General features: G+C 41.3%; 1 protein-coding gene across 1 annotated transcript; it reads left to right on the forward strand.

The window, feature by feature from the left end:
* Window positions 1-1024: 1024 nt before the first annotated feature.
* Window positions 1025-21079, forward strand: LOC124132134 (A disintegrin and metalloproteinase with thrombospondin motifs 9-like). The gene is made up of 6 exons (XM_046495828.2): window positions 1025-1426; window positions 4938-5028; window positions 9384-9649; window positions 13343-13516; window positions 16146-16293; window positions 18744-21079. The coding sequence occupies exons 1-6, from the start codon at window positions 1052-1054 to the stop codon at window positions 18782-18784; spliced, it is 1095 nt and encodes a 364-aa protein (XP_046351784.1). The 5' UTR covers window positions 1025-1051; the 3' UTR covers window positions 18785-21079.
* Window positions 21080-22803: the final 1724 nt, after the last annotated feature.

Here is a 22803-nt window from a genome sequence, read left to right on the forward strand (position 1 = left end):
GGCTTCTCCAATCACGTTGCCTCCCGCGGCGATCATGGCGGACTTCCCAAAGAACCTGGATTTGGCCTTTGCCGCCTTCCGTCGTCAGAAGGACAAACTATCTATGCCCCGGTTCAACATCGCTGGGGACACATGGGATGTCAACCATTGTCTCTTCTCAGAGGTTGGACAGTAACATTGCGACCCTCTCCCCGAAGCTTTCCTCCACTACATCTGTTATTGATGATCGGGAACTAGTTCATCTGAATGTCACCATCAGACGGACCCTGTCCTTATTGTCCACCATACTGTCGGCGACAGACGCAGTAGCTATGTCCGTGTCCCATGCTAAGACGTCAGAGGAATCATACATCAAAGGGACCCTAAATTTAATCAATAGAAATTCCAGGACGTCATGGACCTTATCACACATCAGTTGGTATCACTTACTGCTCAACTGCGAAGAGGCCTACTCACCAGGTCCTACTGTCCTCCTTAAATACATCATGTTTAGAACAACAATCTGCGACTATTTCAGTTAAGTGTTTTAGAACTAGGAAGACAAGAGCTCTCATTTAGCTGCATGTATTGGTCCAATTGGCTTGTACTGGGAGGTTTTATAATACTTGCGTTTCAGGTCTTCCCAGTGAAGCATCTCCTTTGTGATAAAGGCATTGATTTAAATGTTGCATTTGTATAGATATATAGATTTCTGATAAAAAAATATTGCTGTCTGCTGTATGATGGCATTATTCCAGTAATCCATCAATGTGTTTTTAAGAACCTTCTCATAACGCTTAAGACTTTAATTATTAAACTGACAATGAACATCCCCCTGGTGATATTCATTTGTGATACCTGAATAAACTCTGGAGCGCTCTCAGAAAACCCCCAATCTACTTTGATGATGAGGACCAGTATGTTATAATAGGGAGTTACTATACTAACTATACATCCTTCTCATGATTCAGTAAACCTGCTACGGTTCTTAAGTTAATTGATTACTGATTCTGTAGGGATCTGTACAGATGGTTTAAAACGTTTGCCACTCACTGTATGTCGGATACAGTGTATGCTTGCCCAACAGCACAGGCAACAATTTGAAACAACCCCGTATAGAATGGGTTCCTTCTACGTTATAAGCATTGCGGTCATTTGTATGAATTGTGTTTCTCCGGTATCCGTGAGGAAAATGTGTTCAAAGGTAGACGATCTGTCACAACTGCGGCAAAACCAGCGACTTCCTGGAAAAGAATTATTTTCAACCATGACAGATGGAGTCATGTTATGTGCACGCTTATGCCTTGGTGTTACGCTGTGTGGTTCTTTCAACTTCAACACCAGAACTGGTGCTTGTGAACTCAATGACGTCACTCTTGGGACAGAAGGAACCGAAGTAGTCCATGCACCCAATTACGTTTTCTCCGAAGTCAACTTTTGGCCAAAGGTAATCTTCAAAACCCATGTCTTTCATTAGTTTCCCCGTGTAGTTCTTGGGGCGAAACATGTCCCTGGTACCCATGCTTGTCGATACAGGCCGCAGAGATATAGGTGAAATGTTGTGGGATGTTGTAGAATGTTGCGGACTCGCGCGATACAGGCTGCAGAGATATTGGTGTAATGTTGTAGAATGTTGCGGACAACCACGATACGGGCCGTAAAGATATAGGTGGAATGTAGTGGGATGTTGTGGAATGTTGCGGCCTGGCGCGATACGGGCCGCAGAAATAATGGTGTAATGTTGTGGGATGTTGTAGAATGTTGCAGACTGGCACAATACAGGCTGCAGAGATATTGCTGTAATGTTGTGGAATGTTGTAGAATGTTGAAGAATGTTGCGGACAACCGCGATACGGGCCGCAGAAATATAGGTGGAATATTGTGGGATGTTGTAGAATGTTACGGGTTGGTGCGATGCAGGCTGCACACATATTGGTGAAATGTTGTAGAATGTTGCGGAAAACCGCAATACAGGCCGTAGAGATATAGCTGGAATGTTGTGGGATGTTGTAGAATGTTGCGGACAACCGCGATACAGGCTGCAGAGATATTGCTGTAAGGTTGTGGAATGTTGCGGCCTGGCACGATACGAGCCGCAGAAATATAGGTGGAATGTTCTGGGATGTTGTAGAATGTTGCGAACTGGCGCGATACAGGCTGCAGAGATATAGGTGGAATGTTGTGGAATGTTGCAGATTGGTGCGATACAGGCTGTAAAGATATGGTTGGAATGTTGTGGGATGTTGTAGAATGTTGCGTACTGGCGCGATACAGGCTGCAGAGATATTGGTGTAATGTTGTGGAATGTTGCGGACAACCGCGATACGGGCCGTAGAGATATGGTTGGAATGTTGTGGGATGTTGTAGAATGTTGCGAACTGGCGCGATACAGGCTGCAGAGATATAGGTGGAATGTTGTGGAATGCTGCAGATTGGTGTGATACAGGCTGTAGAGATATGGTTGGAATGTTGTTGAATGTTGTAGAATGTTGCGTACTGGCGCGATACAGGCTGCAGAGATATTGGTGTAATGTTGTGGAATGTTGCGGACAACCGCGATACAGGCTGCAGAGATATTGGTGTAATGTTGTAGAGTGTTGCGGACAACCGTGATACAGGCTGCAGAGATATTGGTGTAATGTTGTAGAGTGTTGCGGACAACCGTGATACAGGCTGCAGAGATATTGGTGTAACGTTGTAGAGTGTTGCGGACAACCGCGATACAGGCTGCAGATATATTGGTGTAATGTTGTAGAGTGTTGCGGACAACCGTGATACAGGCTGCAGAGATATTGGTGTAATGTTGTGGAATGTTGCGGACAACCGCGATACAGGCTGCAGAGATATTGATGTAATGTTGTAGAGTGTTGCGGACAACCGCGATACAGGCTGCAGAGATATTGGTGTAATGTTATAGAATGTTGCGGACAACCGCGATACAGGCTGCAGAGATATTGGTGTAATGTTGTAGAATGTTGCGGACAACCGCGATACGGGCCGTAGAGATATGGTTGGAATGTTGTGGAATGTTGTAGAATGTTGCGTACAGAGATATTGGTGTAATGCTGTGGAATGTTGCGGACAACCGCGATACAGGCTGCAGAGATGTTGGTGTAATGTTGTAGAATGTTGCGGACAACCGCGATACGGACCGTAGAGATATGGTTGGAATGTTGTGGGATGTTGCGTACAGAGATATTGGTGTAATGCTGTGGAATGTTGCGGACAACCGCGATACAGGCTGCAGAGATGTTGGTGTAATGTTGTAGAATGTTGCGGACAACCGCGATACGGACCGTAGAGATATGGTTGGAATGTTGTGGGATGTTGCGTACAGAGATATTGGTGTAATGCTGTGGAATGTTGCGGACAACCGCGATACAGGCTGCAGAGATGTTGGTGTAATGTTGTAGAATGTTGCGGACAACCGCGATACGGGCCGTAGAGATATGGTTGGAATGTTGTGGGATGTTGTAGAATGTTGCGGACTGGCGCGATACAGGCTGCAGAGATATAGGCGGAATATTGAGGACTGGCGCAATACAGTCCGCAGAGATATAGGTTGAATGTTGTTGAATATTGAGGCCTGGCGCAATATTGGCCGCAGAGATATAGGTGTAATGTTGTGTCATGTTGTGTAATGTTGTGTAATGTTGTGGACAAAGCGATACAGGCCGTAGGGATATAGTTGGAATGTTGCGTATTGCCGCAGAGATACAGGTGGAATGTTGTTGAATGTTGTTGAATGTTGCGGACTGGCGCGATGCAGACCTCGGGAATGTAGTTTGAATGTTGAGGACAGCTGTGATCTTCCCGAGGCAAGAGTGTCCACATGCCTATATCAAAGCCTACTTTCCACCCTTGCCATTTCAAACCTACTTTTCTGATCTAAAATATGAAAGGACTATCGCACATATCGACAGCCCCATCAGAGAACGTTCTCCAAAATCAACATCTGGGTTCCGAAAACGTGGTCGTTGCCATCGCCTGTCGAATTGTTCCAAAAACTAAGTGAAGTCAAATATTTCGGAGTGGTTCAAAGTTTTTAATCAACCCGCCAAAGTACTATCTATACATATATAGTTCATTGTTGTTTTTTTTTTATCTCGAACGACTGAACGCTTATAGCGGTGAGGTGAGGTGAGGTGAGGTGAGGTGAGGTGAGGTGAGGTGAGGTGAGGTGAGGTGAGGTGTTTAACGTCGCGTTCAAGATTATTATACAGGGACGTGCATGTGTGGGGCTGCTTGTACTTGTCCGGACAAATGCTAGCCCACTGAGATATCATGCCGCACTCAGACACAGCATCCAAGCCGACCGGTCCTTGTTTTAGCCCGATAATGCCGACCACCAGGCAGGTTAACAACAAGTTTTTAACGTTTCGTTGTATGTCGCAACCTCCCGCTCTCCGGGAAGACGATCTACCACTTGTCCACGGAGGCAGTCTTATGGCAGTGACTGAGATGAAGTGTTATTTCCAGACGACCCCTGCGGAGTGTTTCACGTTACTGCGATGTTCAGTGTTACTTTGTCCTGCCTAGTCTGTATGAATATATTAGTGTAAGATGAGGCAGTAATAAGAATCCTAACTGTGTTGGGTGAAATGGTTTACCGTGGCGTCTTTGCCGTGGTTATTTTGTGTCTGTCAGGGGTGAAATCTCGAATCTTTTTGTAATCTGATGGACCAGTTAGCCATCTTTGTGAAGCCATTCGAAATAAGAACATCGATCTTGTTGGATATCGCCTTTTCATCAAAGGGAAACAACTCGTGTTCCACACAGGGTAGCGCCACGATCGCTGTAATACACGGGTGGAAACAAGGCTTTTGACATAGGCAATTATTTTATGAAAACATGGGGTTTTAAGTTTGTTTGTTTGATTTGTACTTTTTCAATGGATTATTGATGTTGGAAGAATTATTATTATATACTCATATGACCATGCATGTGTTGCCTGCCAGAGACTTGCCGGAGTGTGCATGAACCACACGTGCCTCGAGTCCCAGTACTGTCAACCAAAGAACGACACTGACTACTCCTGCAAGCCTTGGGGTGAGTATAAAGGACGACAGTCATTCCAGTATTATTCATAAATTTTAATATTCAATTATTATACCATATTTAAGTTATTTTCCTTCTCCTGGCACTTTTAAAAAGACTAAATTCTTTAAGTTCCCCTGTGTCGCTAAATAGTGTAGAAAAAAAATCAGAAATCTGGGAAATACAATCTTTCTAAATTAATTCAAAGTGTGTTTTTATTTGTGTGTGTTTTATTTGAAATGTGTTGTGCACATATAAACTATTTATGAAATGTGAAAAATATCAAGTATTTGTCATATACTCAACAACAAAAGTTCCTGTGACACCAATATTTTAGTGTATTTTCAAACAAGTAAAGTTTGGTTTTCAATATTGTAGTACATGTATGGAATCAAGTCACAAAAACGCAACTGCTACAGAAAAGCATGCATTCCATGCAAAAGGTGACTTTTATGCAAGCCCCATGAATTTCACTACTCAAAGAATGGGTATAAAAACATGTGCGTTAACGGGATTCCATATGCATTGTTTAGCATCGTGCTGACAAAAACCACTCAGAAAAACATCAAAATTACGCAATTATTCAACATTACGAAATGCCACGCCTGTCCGAAAATGAGCGTTTGCGAGCCATTGGTATGCTTGAAGCAGGATCGTAACCAATAATCGACAAGACAACTGGATTCGAACAACACACCTACGAAATCGATTCCAGCTTGCAACAGTGACTGCAAGAAGCATCCCTGGCCTTCAACGAATATCTTCACAAACCGTACGTCGTCGCCTCAGATGTGCAGGGATTGTCGCCAGAAGACCCGTCAGACGTCCCATGGACGGCCATGCAGTGGAGACAAGTTCTATTCACTGACGAGTCTCGTTTTCACCTCAGCCACAGCGATGGGCGGATTCGAGTGTACCGACTTCGAGGTGAGCGTTATGTCAATCATTATGTCATTGAAGAAGATCGGTTCTGGGGAGGCAGCGTAATGGCATGGGGTGGGATTACAGCAAGACAGAGGACCCGTTTGATAGTGGTAGAGGGAAATCTCAATGGACAGCGCTACCGCGACGAGATCATCGGCCCTGTTGTTCTACCGTTTTTTGCGTCGTCATGGCCCAGGCATTACCTTTCAACATGACAACGCCCGGCCTTATATTGCTCGACTTGTTCAGGATTCCCTTCAACAAAACAACGTGAATGTCATCCCCTGGCCGGCTCGCTCCCCTTATCTCTCACCAATCGAGCACATGTGGGATGAGATGGATCGGCGCCTTCGACGTCAACCACGTGTTCCACAGACACTCCAGGAACTTCGGAACATGCTCCAGCAGATATGGACAGTTATCCCACAGGACTTTGTGCGACGCCTGGTCCATTCCATGAGACGAAGATGTGTTGCTTGCATCGCAACCAAAGGTGGATACACACGCTATTGATTTGTAAATTGACATTTTGGCATGTTCATGTTTTTGTTTATGAAACCACGCATTTTCTGAAGTAAGTATGGCAAATTAAACCATTTGAACACTTACAGGAGTCTTTTATCTGTTGCAAACCGGAATTGTTTCAGATTTGGTTAAAAACAAAACTTTGCATTTAATCTTATTCAATGTCACAGGAACTTTTGTTGTTCTGTATATATATAAATATATGCATGATACTTTCCATATTTCATAAAAAGATTCTTTGTACGTAGGTAAGCTCGCATGCACGCACGCACGCACACACGGACATAGACATACATTATATATACGGTATGTTTTACGGTAGGCCTAGACATTACCTATAACAGTGGGTATATTCAATGATGATGTTTATCGCTAAGAAAATGGACATTTCTTGGAAAGCGCACTTTGCAATTTTTTTGCATAACTGTAGGTAATAATCCTTATCGGCTGAATGGTTTCACTTTATAAGCATTAATTTAGCATACATGCGTTAATCATCGCGATGTTTCGCTATTCTATTTCAAGTGGCGAGGACTATAGCAACACATACCAAATTTCAGTACATGTTGTCGTAACTGCGTTTTGGGTTTAAGGCCAGGTTCACACAGTGCCGATTATGGCTCCCGTTTGAGATCAGAAAGAGCGACGACACGTAAAGTGAAAAAGTCGGATAACTATCCTTAATGATCTGGAATGTCCTATCATTGTCTGAACGCAGTCGTATACTTTCGTAACAGAGTCCTACGGATCAGGAAAGGTCCAGAGAGGTCGGCCAAGCACTTCCGACAGTATGGTGCGTCCCGTAACATTCGGGAAACCTTTTTTTCGGGAAAACTCCGATTTTGTCTCGTCGGATTACAATCGTCACTATGTCTTGACAGATTCTGCTGTATCGGATCAAAATCGTAACAATTTCCCGTGTTGTCTGGGCGGTGTCCTGTGGATCGGGCATAAATTGTTCATTGCCCTTTTTTTGTCGACTGAGTCCAGATTGCGTCCAGATCTTGCCGAATGCGAACCGTCTTTGTCGGTGCACTGTCCGGTCAGTGTCTGATCTGTGTCGGATTGCATTCGGGAGAATCGGGACGCTGTCGGAGCAGATTAGGTCGTTTTTCACCATGCGGAAGATACTGATCAGATCAGATTCAGATTGAGAACGGGAGAATCGGGACGAATTCGGCTGGAAACGGCTGAATCGGGACGCTTCCTGAACAAAATCTGATTGTCAATTTCCCGCCACGAATCACAGGATCCTTGATCAGACTTTTGACACATTTTAATTGGGAATGGTCCTATCAAGGACGGCTGTAAAACTCCTGAATGTGTGACTGAGACCTAACTGAACCCTTCTACAGTTACCTATTTTATTGTCGTTCCGTGTCGTTATACGAACATACGTTTTAATCGCTCCAGTCCATCAAAGACAAATTCTACACAAGCGGCTCGTAAGTTTCGGTATTTTTCCGAGTACGACACACATGAGTTCATGGTCAGATCAGACTGTTAAAGAATCAAAATGAGGCATTGTTACATGTGACATGTGACAAATACGGAACACTAAAAAGAGATGTTCAGTACTTACTTTGGCAGCGACTGAAGCCAATCGACGCCATTTTTCAGTCTGTGACGAGGCTGGCCTGTCTTGTGTATAAGTTGTCTTTGATGGACTGGAGCGTATGTGAGTATAACCTATGAGTTGTATTTATTCCTGGAGATTCGCTGTGCAGAGTGGCGTCCCTTGGGCACGCCAGAAACCTATGAGTGTGGGTTCGAATCCCGATTACGTTTCTAGGTTTGTCAGCACCATATCCGTGCTCGTGGCTTTCACCGAAGTGGTAAACGTTTGAGACCTGCATCACTTCGGGCGTTCCTCCCACATTAAGCTGACACGCCGCGATACAACTGGAATATTGTTAAAAGCGGCGTTAAACCCAACTCACTCACTCACTCGCTATTCCTGGAGAGAGAGGCATAACGTAAGTTCCGAATTGATGCCCTTTGTTATGTAGTAGTTCAAGTGAGGGTAGAGTTGAACTCATAAGCTGTTCATCATTCATTATAAAATCGCTGAAATCAGACATGTGCTGAACTGGCGCCCTATTCTGTTCTGAAGTGTCCGGTTAAAAGGTAGGTAGGTTTAGTTTCTGGAGAAAACTTATAAACTGTTAAATATTGTTAATTTTACTTTGTATATAGAATACGCAACAACTGAACTGGTGGCTTTTGCGATTCGGGAACTTATAATTTGCAGTTTTTTGCTGTCGCTTCAATGACAGATAATTTAATTTAGTGTAGGATTTGATACCAGTGTCAAACTATCACGTTTCATTTACTGGACTCCTTCAAAGATTTCATCACAATCCCAGGGGGAGATGGTTGTTTGAAATTGTTGGAAAGCGTGAAGGTGTAAAAATCATTAATTACTTCAACTGACCTCGACTCGTTTTTTAACCCGTTCACCTTGCGATACATGTTTATAAGCAGGAAACCTTTCGTTCGTAACCTGAATAATAAGTGTTATCCACTAATCAACCCTTCACAGTATATGTTCCCTATTAAAGAACGACAACAATTCCTCCAGGCGTTCTCTCACTACTTTAATCGGTACAAAACTCACTCGTATCACTTATAATTAAAGATGCACTTTGCTGAATATGTGTATATTTGGGTGAGGGTTTACCGCCGCTCAGGACAATAGTTTAGTTTTATCACAGCGTGTAATGTACGAGAAAAGTCCGAAATCACACAGGTCGAGGGCGTCTACAGCCTTCATGAAGCCCATGATCGCGATAACGTTGCACACAAACCAGGGCGAACCGCGGTTCGAACCTACAATCGTAGTTTCAGGAAGTTCAAAGAGACGCAACTCTCAACGGCAAATTGCGAACTAGTAGGCTTTCTCATTATTTTTTCAACAGTGGCTATGTCGTGCTCTGATGTGCAGCAGTGTCAACCAAACAGCCCAAATGGGGAGTACTGGCTCCATCTTGGGAGCCATCCGTTCAACAAAACCCGGATATACTGCCACGACATGAGTACAGAAAATCCTCAGGAATATGTTACGCTTCTCCACGAAAACGATGGCTTCTACCCTGCCAAACAATCACTTGGGTGTACGAACGAATACACATGGCCAAACAAAGGTGGATCTGTGTGGTTCCAAAAGATTAGATTAGATGTCAAGGTGAGTAACATAAGACGGGTGCAATTAGGGTTTATACAGTTAGAGGTATTTAAATAACAGTGAGTTAGTATTGAACCGCACTTAAACAGCATTTCAGTCATATCACGGGGTGTCAGCTTGGTGTAAAGGTCGCCCCAAGAGATACGAGGGGCGATTGATAAGTTCTAAGCCTAACAAAGAAAACAAAGTCAGTTTGATACCAAAGCTTTTTATTTTTCGACATAGTCCCCTTTAAGGTCAACACACTTCTGCCAGCGATGTTGCAATGCCATTATGCCACTTTGGTAGAAGTCAACTTCTTGGTCTCTCAAAAAGTTGTTGACCACTGTAATGACGTCATCATCTGACTGGAAATGAGTTCCAGCTAAATGCCTTTTCGACTGTGGGAACAGATGATAGTCCGACGGAGCCAAAACAGGTGAATAAGGTTGATGTTGGAGAAGTTCAAAGCCACACTCATGGATTTTGGCCATTGCTATCAGTGATGTGTGTGCTGGAGCATTGTCGTGATGATATAGCACATCTTTCGTCAACTTTCCACGTCGCGTAACTTTGATTTTCTCTCTTAACTGTCTCAGAAGTTCCACATAGTAAGCCCCTGTAACAATACGGCCTTTAGGAAGCCAGTCCACCATGATCACACCTTCAGAATCCCAAAACAGGGATGCCATGACTTTCCCAGCTGAAGGCACAGACTTTGCTTTCTTTGGAGTAGGAGATGTGACATGTTTCCAGTGTTTAGACTGTTGGTTTTGATTGAGGCTCAAAGTGGTGGACCCATGTTTCGTCCATTGTAACAAATCGTTTGAGAAAGTTATCTGGATCACCCTCAAAAACCTTGAGGTTCTCCCTTGAGTGATTCTCTCTTTGACGTTTCTGATCAGCTGTCAACAGTTTGGGGACCCATCGAGCAGAAACCTTGTGCATTCCTAGAATATCTGTCAGAATGAAATGCACTCGCTCCTGAGAGATGTCCACTAAGTTGGCTATCTGTCGCTGTGTCACTCGTCGGTCGTCCATGACTATGTCCAGGATTCGCTGTACCATTTCAGGTGTTGAAGACACAACAGGTGGACCAGGATGGGGTTCATCATCAGTGCTCGATCGCCCGTGTTTAAACTCTGCCACCCATCTTTTCACTGTTGCATATGACGGGGCATCTTCCCCAAGTGTGGATAACATATCCTCATATATGGCATTGGGTGTTAAGCCTTTCATGTAAAGGTATTTGATAACAGCTCGCTTTTCCTGTTTCTCCATTTTAAGTCATCTCATTGCAGTCAATAGCTTATACTGAACTAAATAATGTGTCCAATACAACAATCCTCCTGGGTATGTCAATGTACTTGATCAGTCTATCACCACCACAAAGGAATTCAGCCGTACCACACTCCTTCAGAGGTAGGCTCACAACTTAACAATCGCCCCTCGTATTTTCCGCTTCGAGCCCCACGGGCAAGAGTAAAGTGTTGACAAACCTGGAAATGTTAGCAGGACGATTCTAGGATTCGAACCCACGATCATGGGTTTCTAATTTACCTAAAGGACGAAGCTATGCTCAGGGAATTACTGTGCATTAGACGACTGTCCGTCCGTGCCCAATAAACTGACAACATGTCAAAGCTAGTTAGATATTTAAGGTATCTAACATCTATTTTATTATATAAAAGGCCTTATTTTTATGCCTGTAAATATATGGTGATAAACGTAATAATTACTAGGAAATGGGAAGATGGTCGGGGGATCGAGGAACGGACTTAATCTTTCCGACCGTCCGTCCGATTCTCAATGGGGACAAATGTTCTCAAAAACTATGCAAGTTAGAGAAATGGATTTTTACACACTGATCTTACTGGTCATCATCTTAAACGAGTTAAAAAATTGGTGCCGTTAACTATTCCTTTACACAGTTCTAGCCCTTGCTCCCCGCTTTTCAACTCAGTGCCTACTGCGTGATATTCAGATATGTTTTCTCAAAAACACCATAAGTTTCATGAATGAAAGTGTGTGTGCTTATCTTGTTAAAACTGAGTTCGAAAATTGGTGACGTAAAATATATTTTTCCAGAGTTACATCGCTTGCTACTTGTTTTTATGTTTGTGCATACACAGGTAGGCCCTTGATCCATGTATTTTTCTATGTAGTGCATAACGTGTGCCATCAGATTTTCTCATGACATAAGGCCACCCCAGTGCCTAGCTCTGGTTTATAGTTAACATTAACTTCCATGTTATTCACTACTATTCGATTAAACAAAAATTCTAATGTGCCGCATGGCTAGGGATAGTGATAAGGCTGTTTTCTTGTTTAAGCAGGAATTCAACTTGGTGCTGCTAGTGTCTCCACGCTAATGATCCTTGGTTCACGGGTCCCATTCATTCAAGTCAAAACTGCTATGATCTTCATTGTATTAAACTATAACGCACTAGAGACCTTGTTTATAAAATACTTAATATAACTTTGACACAGGAAGTCCAATTGGTAAATCTACAAAACACCGAGGGACCTCAACCTTGACCAAATTTAGGTGATGTTATATATGTAAAATCTCTATTCAATGCTAACATTAACTTCCTGAATGTAACTAGAGGCAAGAATTTCGTAAATGACTGACTTTCAAGCAACCTTGGCATGTGACACAACCATATGTATTGATTTAATTATTAGGTCTTCTTAAATGATTTGAACATACAGATGTTTGACGAATTATTCCAAAACATACAGATGTCCGAAGAATTATTCCAAAACATACGGATGTTTGACGAATTATTACAAAATATTTTGCCATATTTTATAGTTTGACCTTGACATTGGCCATATTTGGAGGTTACCCAAAACATGATGCGTTTGAGAGCCTGCCTTAGAGATAATGTATAGTGCGTTTTGTCAAATGATCAATACTCAAGTGATCTTGTACACAAGCATTTCTAACGCCTATCTCACACTGAGTGACCTTGACCTTCAATCGCATGCGAGAACAATAGTTGTTGCAAACTTAGGTGGGGGGACAAATATGAAGACATTGCCAATACTTTCTGAATGAAACCATTTTCAAGCCATTTCAAAAGCCTTTAAAGCAACCCTAACATTTGACGCAGCCATGAGGTATTGTCCTAATCATAGGAAGACTGGATAACGCGTCGTTTTTTTAGAAATTAATCCGAAATTCGGGAAATTTTAATCATGTTTCATAATTCGACCTTTAGTAACCTTGGCCTAAATACGAAGTTCACACAGTTGATGCGAATGAGACCCCACCCTAGAGATCATATTTACTTTTACTTAGGTTACATCAAGTTACATTCATAAACACCCAAGCTAGTCAATATTCGTGTACACACGTTTCTTAAGCCTATTTCACACGGAGTGACCTTGACCCTCAATGTTATTCCCTTATAGGGGGTATATCATGTATGACGTCTGACATTTGCCATGAGCACGTGGCTAAGAAAGCCAATGCAGTGGCAGGATACAAAACCAAGCAAACACATTAACCAGGCCCCATCCTAGAGGGGGCTGCCTAATAAGACCAAATAGCCAGCCAAATAACAATACAAAATTTAATGTCGGGATGACAAAACTGTGGAACATTTCTCTTATACTGTAATGAGTACGCCTGGAATACATGAAGGAAGCAATAATATAATTTATGACAATTATCAAATTCATGGCCTATTTTCCATTCATCCAAAGAACATGGCTGTTGTGCGGAAGGACTACACATTCGCCAATTGGACTAATGCGGCAATGCAATATGGCAGAGCTGCTGACTGCTATACCACTCACGCGAACGGTCTTGCTAGGTGTGGAACTAAAGGAAGATTTACAGTTGACTTGAGGGGAACTGGATTGGCTGTCGTGCCAGAGGTAAGCATGTGATATTATGTAAATAAAAGCGACCAAACCCTTTCCATATTCATATTAAATCCCTGCTACAAGCAGAGTCGATTTACGACATCGACTATATCATGAGCATGTGTTTATGAATCACTTTCAAATAGTGATGATACCTGGGGTTCGTGAAAAAAATTGCATCATTTTGTCTCTGACGCGTCAAATGTGGAAATGTCCTCCACATGTCTATCATAAAACGTTTTAAAAGCTTTATACAGGCCTTGAATGTTGTAACGTTGATCAAAAAGATTCTGACCAAGAATGGTACGGCGCTCGTTGAGAGGTAGAATTGGTAGAAAGAGCATGCTCGATTGTACCTCAAATGTTGTGAAATGTGGACACCAAAGGCTGGAGCTGCAGGAATGTTTAAAGGGAAAGTGCTTGTATGCGTGCGTGCGTGCGTGCGTGCGTGCGTGCTTGTACTAGTCCGGACTAATGCCGAGTTCATAGTGCTAGCCCACAGACATAACATGCCGCAGGTTAACTGAACCGACCAGGCCTTGTTTTAGCCCCATAGTGCCGACCGCTAGGCAGGTAAGCACCATCGTTTAACGTCTTTGGTATGATGCTGTCGGGGTTCGAACCCACGACTTCCGCTCTCCGGGCAGACGCTGTATCCACTAGACCACGGAGGCGGTCCATTGACCTGATGTTTCTGAGCGTCCGAGGTATCACCGATACCCGCTGCAGAATTGTTACAAGAACTGTATGTTTCACCAGATGGTCGCAAGTATTGAGTCCTATCATCATGCAGTGAGGCAGAGGAAGCACCAGAAAGGGTAGTCAAGTAACTTTAAAACAGTGCCAAAATACACACACTACTTCGGTTAAGTATTATAATATGAGTATGTCTGGAATTTGAGAAAATATGATTTATTTAGTATTTTAATTGGGTGAATGTGTGTGTTCGTATGTTCGTGTATTCTTGGAAATGTGTCTCGGCTGCTACTACAGAAGGGGTCTCCCACATATAGCCAACCTTAACATCTCCACTGATTTTTATATGCAAGTTAATATGAATGGTTGTGATTTCAAAACAACCAAAATATGCATATCACATTTCGGAACAGCCATGTTTGAATAAAACGTTTTTAACAACGAAACACTATAATCAAATAAAGCCAACTCCATTTGCAATTTCAATGGGTCGTTTACGATTTTGTGTCGGTATATTTCAAAATTAGTAGGAATAGGTTGTCTTAAAGTTCTGATAATAAATCAACCATATCAGAGACTTGTGTTATGACTGAGAGTACTCAATACATCTCTTCGTTATCTGTATTGATGTATTTAGAAGAGAAAAAACCGTTTAATAAGTCTTTAAAAGCATCCCAAGTTCGTTTGTTTTACAAACGTTGATCACTGCCGTTAAAGACAAATTTGTTTGAAGATAATCGGCACATAGATAAAAACATGTTCAAAGAAGTGAAGGAACATATATCAAGTACGATAGTTAGGGACCGACCTTTTGTGGTTATCAAACAAAATCATTATGCTTCAGGCTTTTCAGACAAAAATAAACTGCCTGCGACAAAAAATGCAAATTACTTTGTTTGAATTCTTTGTATCTCATGGCATTCTCATCAAATTTTAATAGTGCTGATCTTGACCATTGTAGTACATTCTAAACATTCAGTACACTGCTAAGAACACATAAACCCCACATGGCACACCTACCTTTCTTTACTAATACTCTGTAGAACGCTGCAAAACACACGTATATCCATGCAGCTTTAACAATGTGGCAACGAATCAACAAACATCTATGGGGATCTTCTTCCGTATAAACTCTACACAATAGCAGGATTATAGAGGTCGGCGTCGTGGGAATGAACCTATATATGTGTAGAGGCTGATGAAGTCATCGAGTTGTTGTTTTAACCCTTGTGTTTGTATCACATTCAACGAATGCTCCCATCCAAGGTTCATGCTTGAAGTCATAACATAGCATAATCAGCACACATGAACCAACCTTGTTTGTCACCTCAGTGGATCAGCTTATTTATAAATATTAGTTAAACATATTCTGGATATTTGGCTAAGCTTACAACTTGTTTATCTCAAAGGGTGATGTAACAAGGATGAAAATCCATGGGTGCCACATAGCATTGAGGTGAATGGAAAATATCCGAACGTATTCAAGTAAAGTATCGATTATACATATTCAGGTATATATAGGATATTATCACTAAATGCATAATAATACTCATACCATATGGTGGTAAAGATACTGGATTTATCTATTAAAGGGGGATACAGGTTAGGGCCTTTTAGTTATTCATGTAGGATTCATCCATACCCCAGATTCACTTTGTGGGGCGGTCGTTAAAGCGTTGGCTCGTCACGCCGAAGACCCGGGTTCGAATCCCGACATGGGTACAATGTGTGAAGCCCATTTCTGGTGTCCCCCGCCGTGATATTGCTGGAATATTGCTAAAAGCGGCGTAAAACCAAACTCACTCACTCACTCACCAGATTCACTTTGTCTTCCAAGACTGTTGGCAAATTGTGATGTAGTCATCGTTATGAGCGAATGATTTAGTTCGGTTAGTCAGCTGAACCACGTGACACACGACATCTGCTTGCTGCTTCCTTTTTTCAGCAAACTTGGAGGAAATACGGTTATAAGTCTATAATCCAGTCCATTACTCGCAACCAAGAAGGAACCGTCATCGAGTTGAAATGTGGCGGGTACTGTGGACATTGTGATCCAGCAGGGCCTCTGACGTTGCAAGTAAATTCAGCTGAGAGTGAGTGTTCTTCGCAACTGATAATAAATTGATATTGTTACGTGTCGATGCACAAATTGAAACTATATGTTAACCCAAGAATCTGTACGTAAAAGAATTTGGTATGAAACTCTCTCTTCTTTTTATTTCTCTTTTTCTGCTTCCATTCCTCTAAGCCGAATTTCTTTTTCCATAGCCACTTTTTCTCTTCCAAATTCTAACCTCTTAAATAACATCAGTTTTTTTCAATCAAGGCCAGAACATCATCATAAAAAAATCATTCCAAACAGGTGTGTTATAACATTTTCCTTGACATTAGCCTTAAGCATACCCGATTTGATATCAAGTTTGTAATGTTTGGCCAATTCGACCAGTTCTGACTTTTTGAGTGCAGATAATTGTTCCGTAGAAGTTTGGCTAACAAACTCATCTACACTAAACACCATAGGGATTGTTGGCTTCACACAATTTTAGACAATGAAATGTTTATATAATAATTTGACAAATAATTTGTGATATATATTCAATTCGATCCCGGACGAGCCCCCAATTTCTGTTATGTGTCGATTCTCAAATTGAAACAATATATTACCCAATAAATCTGTATGTTAAAGAATTTAGTGTGAAATCAACAAATGGCATCAACAATTGTATTACACAAAAATCTAGGTTTACAAATAATCAACACAAATTACTACACAGCAATTGAATTGGCAGTACACATTAGAGTGGTCGTACAATATTCAATGGCAGTATAAAATGTGAAAGCTGTGGAAATAACACCGACAAGAATAATAATCACCTCGCCGCAACAGTGGTTAAGCTTCCGAGATAGGTCTAGGCTAGGAATCCAGGGTGAAAGCTGGTCTTGATGTAATGTCAGACGAAATGTGAGATGACAGACGTAATAAGTGGAGCGGACGCGTGCCTAAATATCTTCCAGACATTTCACACAAGGCTTGGCCAATCCAACACAGAGTATTCCACGTTTCTATAACACATGACATCCATCCATGCTATTCCGGAAGTTTACAGATTTTTCGAGCATCTAAATAGTATAACTTCCTCACCACTGCTTACATGAAATATTACTACATTCCTGACAACTAATCATTGTCCAAATACAATGTAATGAACTGCTACTGAATCTCAACAAAAACAATGCAATACAGTTACAATCATTGTTTAACAATACATTACACTGCCATATATAATACTAAGTTATTTAGGAGATAAACATACTGTTTTCAATGAAGAGCTAGATTATCAATCGGTTTAACCTCGCTGAAGAGAATTTGGAACCGAAAGCTCATTGTGAGTTTCAAAAGTAATATTAAGCGGATTAGAAACTTGATCGACCAAGAGGAAAAGAGAATTTTCGAACTACTTGAAAGTTCGCTTTTAACTATTCTTTGAAAAGTATATTAGTTTAATTATCTCAGCTCGTCATAACACAATCTCTACCCGGACTAGTTATAAGCAAAATCAGTAAGTATTCGAATAAATTTATTTGGACCGCCGAGTTCTCGACCAACATGCTTCAAGCAATGGTAGGGCTACGACAATCGTACGACCAAGATGTTTCTAGCAAAAGAGCTTCTGTCAATACAAAGTGTTATGCATTTGATTACATAGTAAAATTCAACTTGTGTGGCGTAATAACGAAACATTTTTGTTTTCAATGACGATCCCCGTAATAAAGGTTGGAGGGATCCTGAGCACGGGACAGCAAACTTTAGATAAGACGGTTATGGTTATAATTTCCTTGCTTGATGTCACCTAAGACATTTAGCTTTCTTTGTAAAGCCGGCACAAATCAACTCTAAGTTCGCAAGGTTATCGGGGACAGCTTACCGATAATCTACAAATGGAAAAAAAATAAACAACTTAGTTTCTGCCATGTAAAAGCATACATCAGTATTTGTAAAATATAAAATAAAATACAGAATCTAAACACGAGGGCGAGAGTCTACTTGTCATGGACAATCATGGTTCCAACTTTTTCAGTCTGTAAACATTAATAACCAGTGTCTTGAGTGTGAAACGTACAGCTAACCAGCCAAAGTGGCTTATAGATTAGTCATGACATTGTCTCCTGGGAGATATCGCTTGATCTATCCCAACCGATATCATCTGTGGATAATAAATATGTGTTCGTAATACTGAACAGAAAAGGTTAGGGATGTGGAATATTTTTACGAAATTGATTGGTTGGTTTCCATTACACAAAATAGCCCCCGAAATAGTCATGACACCCAACTCTTTTTGTTCAGAATAGAAAACCGTATGTGGTACACGTATGCCGTATGTTGTCATTCCAAGTTAGTTCACGATTCCACGTCTCCGAGACTGGCAATTTACCGCTTTGTGTTTGTATTGTAGGCCAGTTTGCGGTTGTTTGGTCTTGTCATTTGATACTTTTGCATGCTTATATCGGCGAATATGTTAACAAGTTTACCACTTTCTTTCAGACATACCGTCGACTTCTACCACAGAGGTAACGTGTGGTTAGAACTCCCTACCCATGTTGTATGCCTGTAGAGAGAGAGAGCGCCTACACGGCAGTCAAATGTCTGTCCAACTACACCCTGAGCCCCCGAGTCACTGAATTTTGTTTCAAAGCCGCCTTGGGCAGTACTTCATTTAAATTGCGGTCTGTGGGCTAAATGTAAGACGGAAGTCCAATTTTATGCAAATCTTAGCCGCTTACAACTTTGATGAGACCATGAGCACGGGTATTGTGCTCGCAAACTATACATCATAAACAGGGCAACTCTGGGATCCGAAACCACAATAACCGGTTTCTTGCACACCAAAAGGATACAACGTCATGACACTACCGTTATTCGACCAACGCTCATCCTCGATTATCCAGTCTTTGATATAACCATTCCATTATGATTAAAACCCTTGGCACATTCATTTATATAACTACATGACGTCACCACCTCCACTGCCCCTATATCATCTTATAATTGATATTGTATAGCTCGTTAATTTAATTTGACTGGACGGTTATTTTTAGCACTGTGCTGTTCGAATGGGTCCAGGGTTTTTTTTGCAACTGAGATATAATACACAGGTTATCGAGGATGACTAACGCTCAGCGTTGTAGGAAACAACATGGAAACCTTAAATATTTTGTCGATTTCGCTCACAAATAAAAATACTTCGTGCGAGTCGCGAATGAAATATTGATGACGTCTACTTCAGTAGAGGTACGATAGATTTAAAAAAAGATAGGGTAAAAAGGATTTGGCTGACTCACTGTCAACCATATGCTCCTTGCTTAAAGGTTATACCCCACAGTTAAAAATAATACCTTTTTAATAATGCGCATTATGCATATATACTTTTCTCCCGGAAATAAAATATCCGGTTAATGCTTGTATTTAGGACTCCAAAACTGACAATTAAGTACTTGTTGGTTACACTTTGTGACCTGGATGCACTGGATCGTTCCTCATATCAAACACTGGATTGTCTGGTCCAGACTCGGATATTACTCACCGCCGCCATACAACTAGAATATTTCAGAGTGCGGCTTTAAAAAACAAATACAACTGAACAATGAATGCATGATTTGAAGAGTAGTTTGCTGGAGGTGACTTCTGTCACCGGGTGATAGGGAGGTCAGACTCGCTGACTTGGTTGATGCATGTCATCGTATCCCAATTGCGTGGATCGATGCTCAGGATGTCAATCACTGGATTGTCTGGTTATTAATTTTATTTCACCATTATTGTCAATTACCGCTTTTCCTGGTGCCGTATTATACTTTGAAATAAATGCTTGAATCCTGTGATAAGGGTGTTCAACACGAACCCCCGATCACTACATCATTTGGTCTCTTGTATATCCTGAAACTTGCTCATCTTCAACTTGTCGACACTTCTCTGGATTCTCAATATATGTTGAACTCTGAAAGCTGAAAGATAAATAGTTACTTCCTTTCATGCAATGTGTAATAATTGTCACCATAAATATTGTTCCTAAAAAAAAATGTGCAGTGAAGGTATCCTTGCAGAGATATATTCAAGTAAAGTCTTTGGTACATGGGTGTTCTATTTAACCGCAAGAGTGTTTACATAATAACAACATTAATACAACGACGTTTGGAATAGTGTAGTATACAAATGTTTTCAAAATAAAATGTGTTAATAATGAATATTTGAGAAGAAAGGAATATGTATTTAACATTGTATTAACAATGTGACTTATGACATAAAGAACCAAAAAAGATGTGTAAGTGGTACTTGTTCTATTTGTAGGAACTATGTGTTCACAGCATACAGTTAACTAGTCTGTTAATCCACGCCTGGACATTTAGAGGGACTAGTTGTTTCCTCCACAATTGCAGTATGTTACACAACCTACTAGTCTGAAAATACCTACGGACTAGTTCCATATCACAAATAGTGTCTACCCCTGCACGGCATGTTTTGATTACAATATAGTGTATCTGTGCATTTAAGATGAACGTGTACATATTGTATACTCTGCAAAAAAGGAAACGCATAATAAGGAACGAATAAATGTTTTTTTATTGTCGTGGTGTATAACCATATTGTATGTCGTCACCTCGTGCTTTCCTCACATACCAAACTCACATGGAACTGAAATACTGTTCAAAGCGGCGACGACCGGGAATCCACACAGTTTTGTAAAACGAAGAACTCGACTTCTGTGCGCTCTTGTTTTGATAAAACCCTTCCAGGACTGGATTGTAAACAACATGGTCAGCAGTGTATTATCACATTCTGTATCTAAATCATCATTTATTCTTGTGATAGTGCACTAGAAAAGTGTCTCCTATACCATCTGTATTAGCATTGTAATTGATGGAATAAAAAAATGATGGAGAAGTTATCGATAATTATTAATATAGACGGATCTCCACTGGAACGACACTAAAGAGAACAGAACCAATCCATGCTGCATTATACATGCAATTGTTAGCAGTCTATAATATACACTCACTGGGGACGCAAAGTTACTGTAGATAGAAAATGAGATCTAGACCTCACGTTTTCTGCGTAGCAGAATATCTACCCAACAATAACGGCCAAACCCACACACCACTACTTCCATATGTTCTCTAGGGAGTGCTACACTCAGCTTAAGACTATGACTCTCAGGACATAACTGCTTTCATGGCATGCATAGAATAATAGGGGCAATAAATGCTATTCCGGAATACCGATAATTACCAACCCCACACGCATCAGAAATGTCTATGTGTGCTCTATGGAGTGTCACATTGACAGCCCTCATGTTTATTGCTTGAGACTCTATGGCCTTTCCTAGTGATTGTCACTCTCCCACGACCTGTGGGGATAACGATCCCCGGTGACCTATACAATATACATATATGGGTTGTAAGTGTGTAATTAAAACAAAGGACGAATCTAGGTACAGTTACAGTGGATGATTGCGTTCGCTGGTGCGCCTATTGATTACTACATATCTACCGCCGTGAGGTTGTCTGAATCTCTAACCTGCGCCTGCTTCAAGCTATCATGGTTTTTTTTCAGAAATATCCCGTTGAACTTATTTCAAGGATCGATGCAAATAAGTAGTTTGTTGGATACAGCCGGGATAAAATATATTAATCTGACCTCCCGCCCCCGCCCTTAACAATTACATTTGGATGACTAGACGATGATATTTGAAACCCCCAACCGACACCCCCCCCCCCCCCCCCCTCCCCACCCCACCCACACACACACACCACGACCACCGCTCCCCACACGAACAAATCAATACTTATAATGAAACATTTGAGCTATGATACCTTCTTTTATAGTATTTCCAGTTATACATCGATGCATACCTTGTACGAAATGCCTCCGTATCTGTAACAATGTGTTAATTGTGTGTCATAATCTAGAACGCAAAAGTATAAGATGAGATCCGACAAATATGTTACAACAACAACAACAACAATGATAATAATAATAGGTTGAAGAGGGAAGAGTCAGTTTACTAGAAGAGGGGGGATCAGTCAGTTTACTTGGAGGCGGAGTTATTGACCATCTTGTGGAAGGTCAGGCCTATACATACTAAGGGATGCAAACTCCAGAATGCCCATATCAAGGGCAAACTTCGGGCAGAGTACAAATGTAGATTAAAGAAAATCTGGAATTCAGAGCTGAACGCTCGCAATAAAGTCAAAGCCACAAATACTTATGCTGTGCCCGTCCTTTCGTATTCTTTTGGTGTTGTTGATTGCACGAAACAAGACATTCAGGGAATTGCCACTCTCTCAATCGATTATATTTACCAATTATGATGGGAGTGCGTGGTTTGATTAATGTCGAGGCTCTTCATGATAGAATTGTTTTGTGCATTTTTGCACATATTTATTTGTCTGATGATCCTCTTGTGAGGCATGTCAAGTTTGGGTTTAACGCCGCTTTTGACAGTATTCCAGTTATATCACGGCGTGTCAGCTTAATGTGGGAGGAAAGCCCAAAGTGATGCAGGTCTTGGACGTTTACCACTTCGGTAAAACCCACGAGCACGGGTATG

This window comes from Haliotis rufescens, unplaced genomic scaffold, assembly GCF_023055435.1.
Source record: "Haliotis rufescens isolate VD_foot unplaced genomic scaffold, xgHalRufe1.0.p SCAF_4, whole genome shotgun sequence".
Lineage (NCBI taxonomy): Eukaryota > Metazoa > Mollusca > Gastropoda > Lepetellida > Haliotidae > Haliotis > Haliotis rufescens.

Bases quoted from the DNA above. Each gene is read 5' to 3' on its own strand.
- LOC124132134 (XM_046495828.2), top strand. From the start codon at position 1,052: ATGCTTGCCCAACAGCACAGGCAACAATTTGAAACAACCCCGTATAGA. The intron at 5,029-9,383 runs GTGAGTATAAAG...TTTTTTCAACAG, and splicing joins CTACTCCTGCAAGCCTTGGG to TGGCTATGTCGTGCTCTGAT. The intron at 16,294-18,743 runs GTGAGTGTTCTT...ACTTTCTTTCAG, and splicing joins GCAAGTAAATTCAGCTGAGA to ACATACCGTCGACTTCTACC.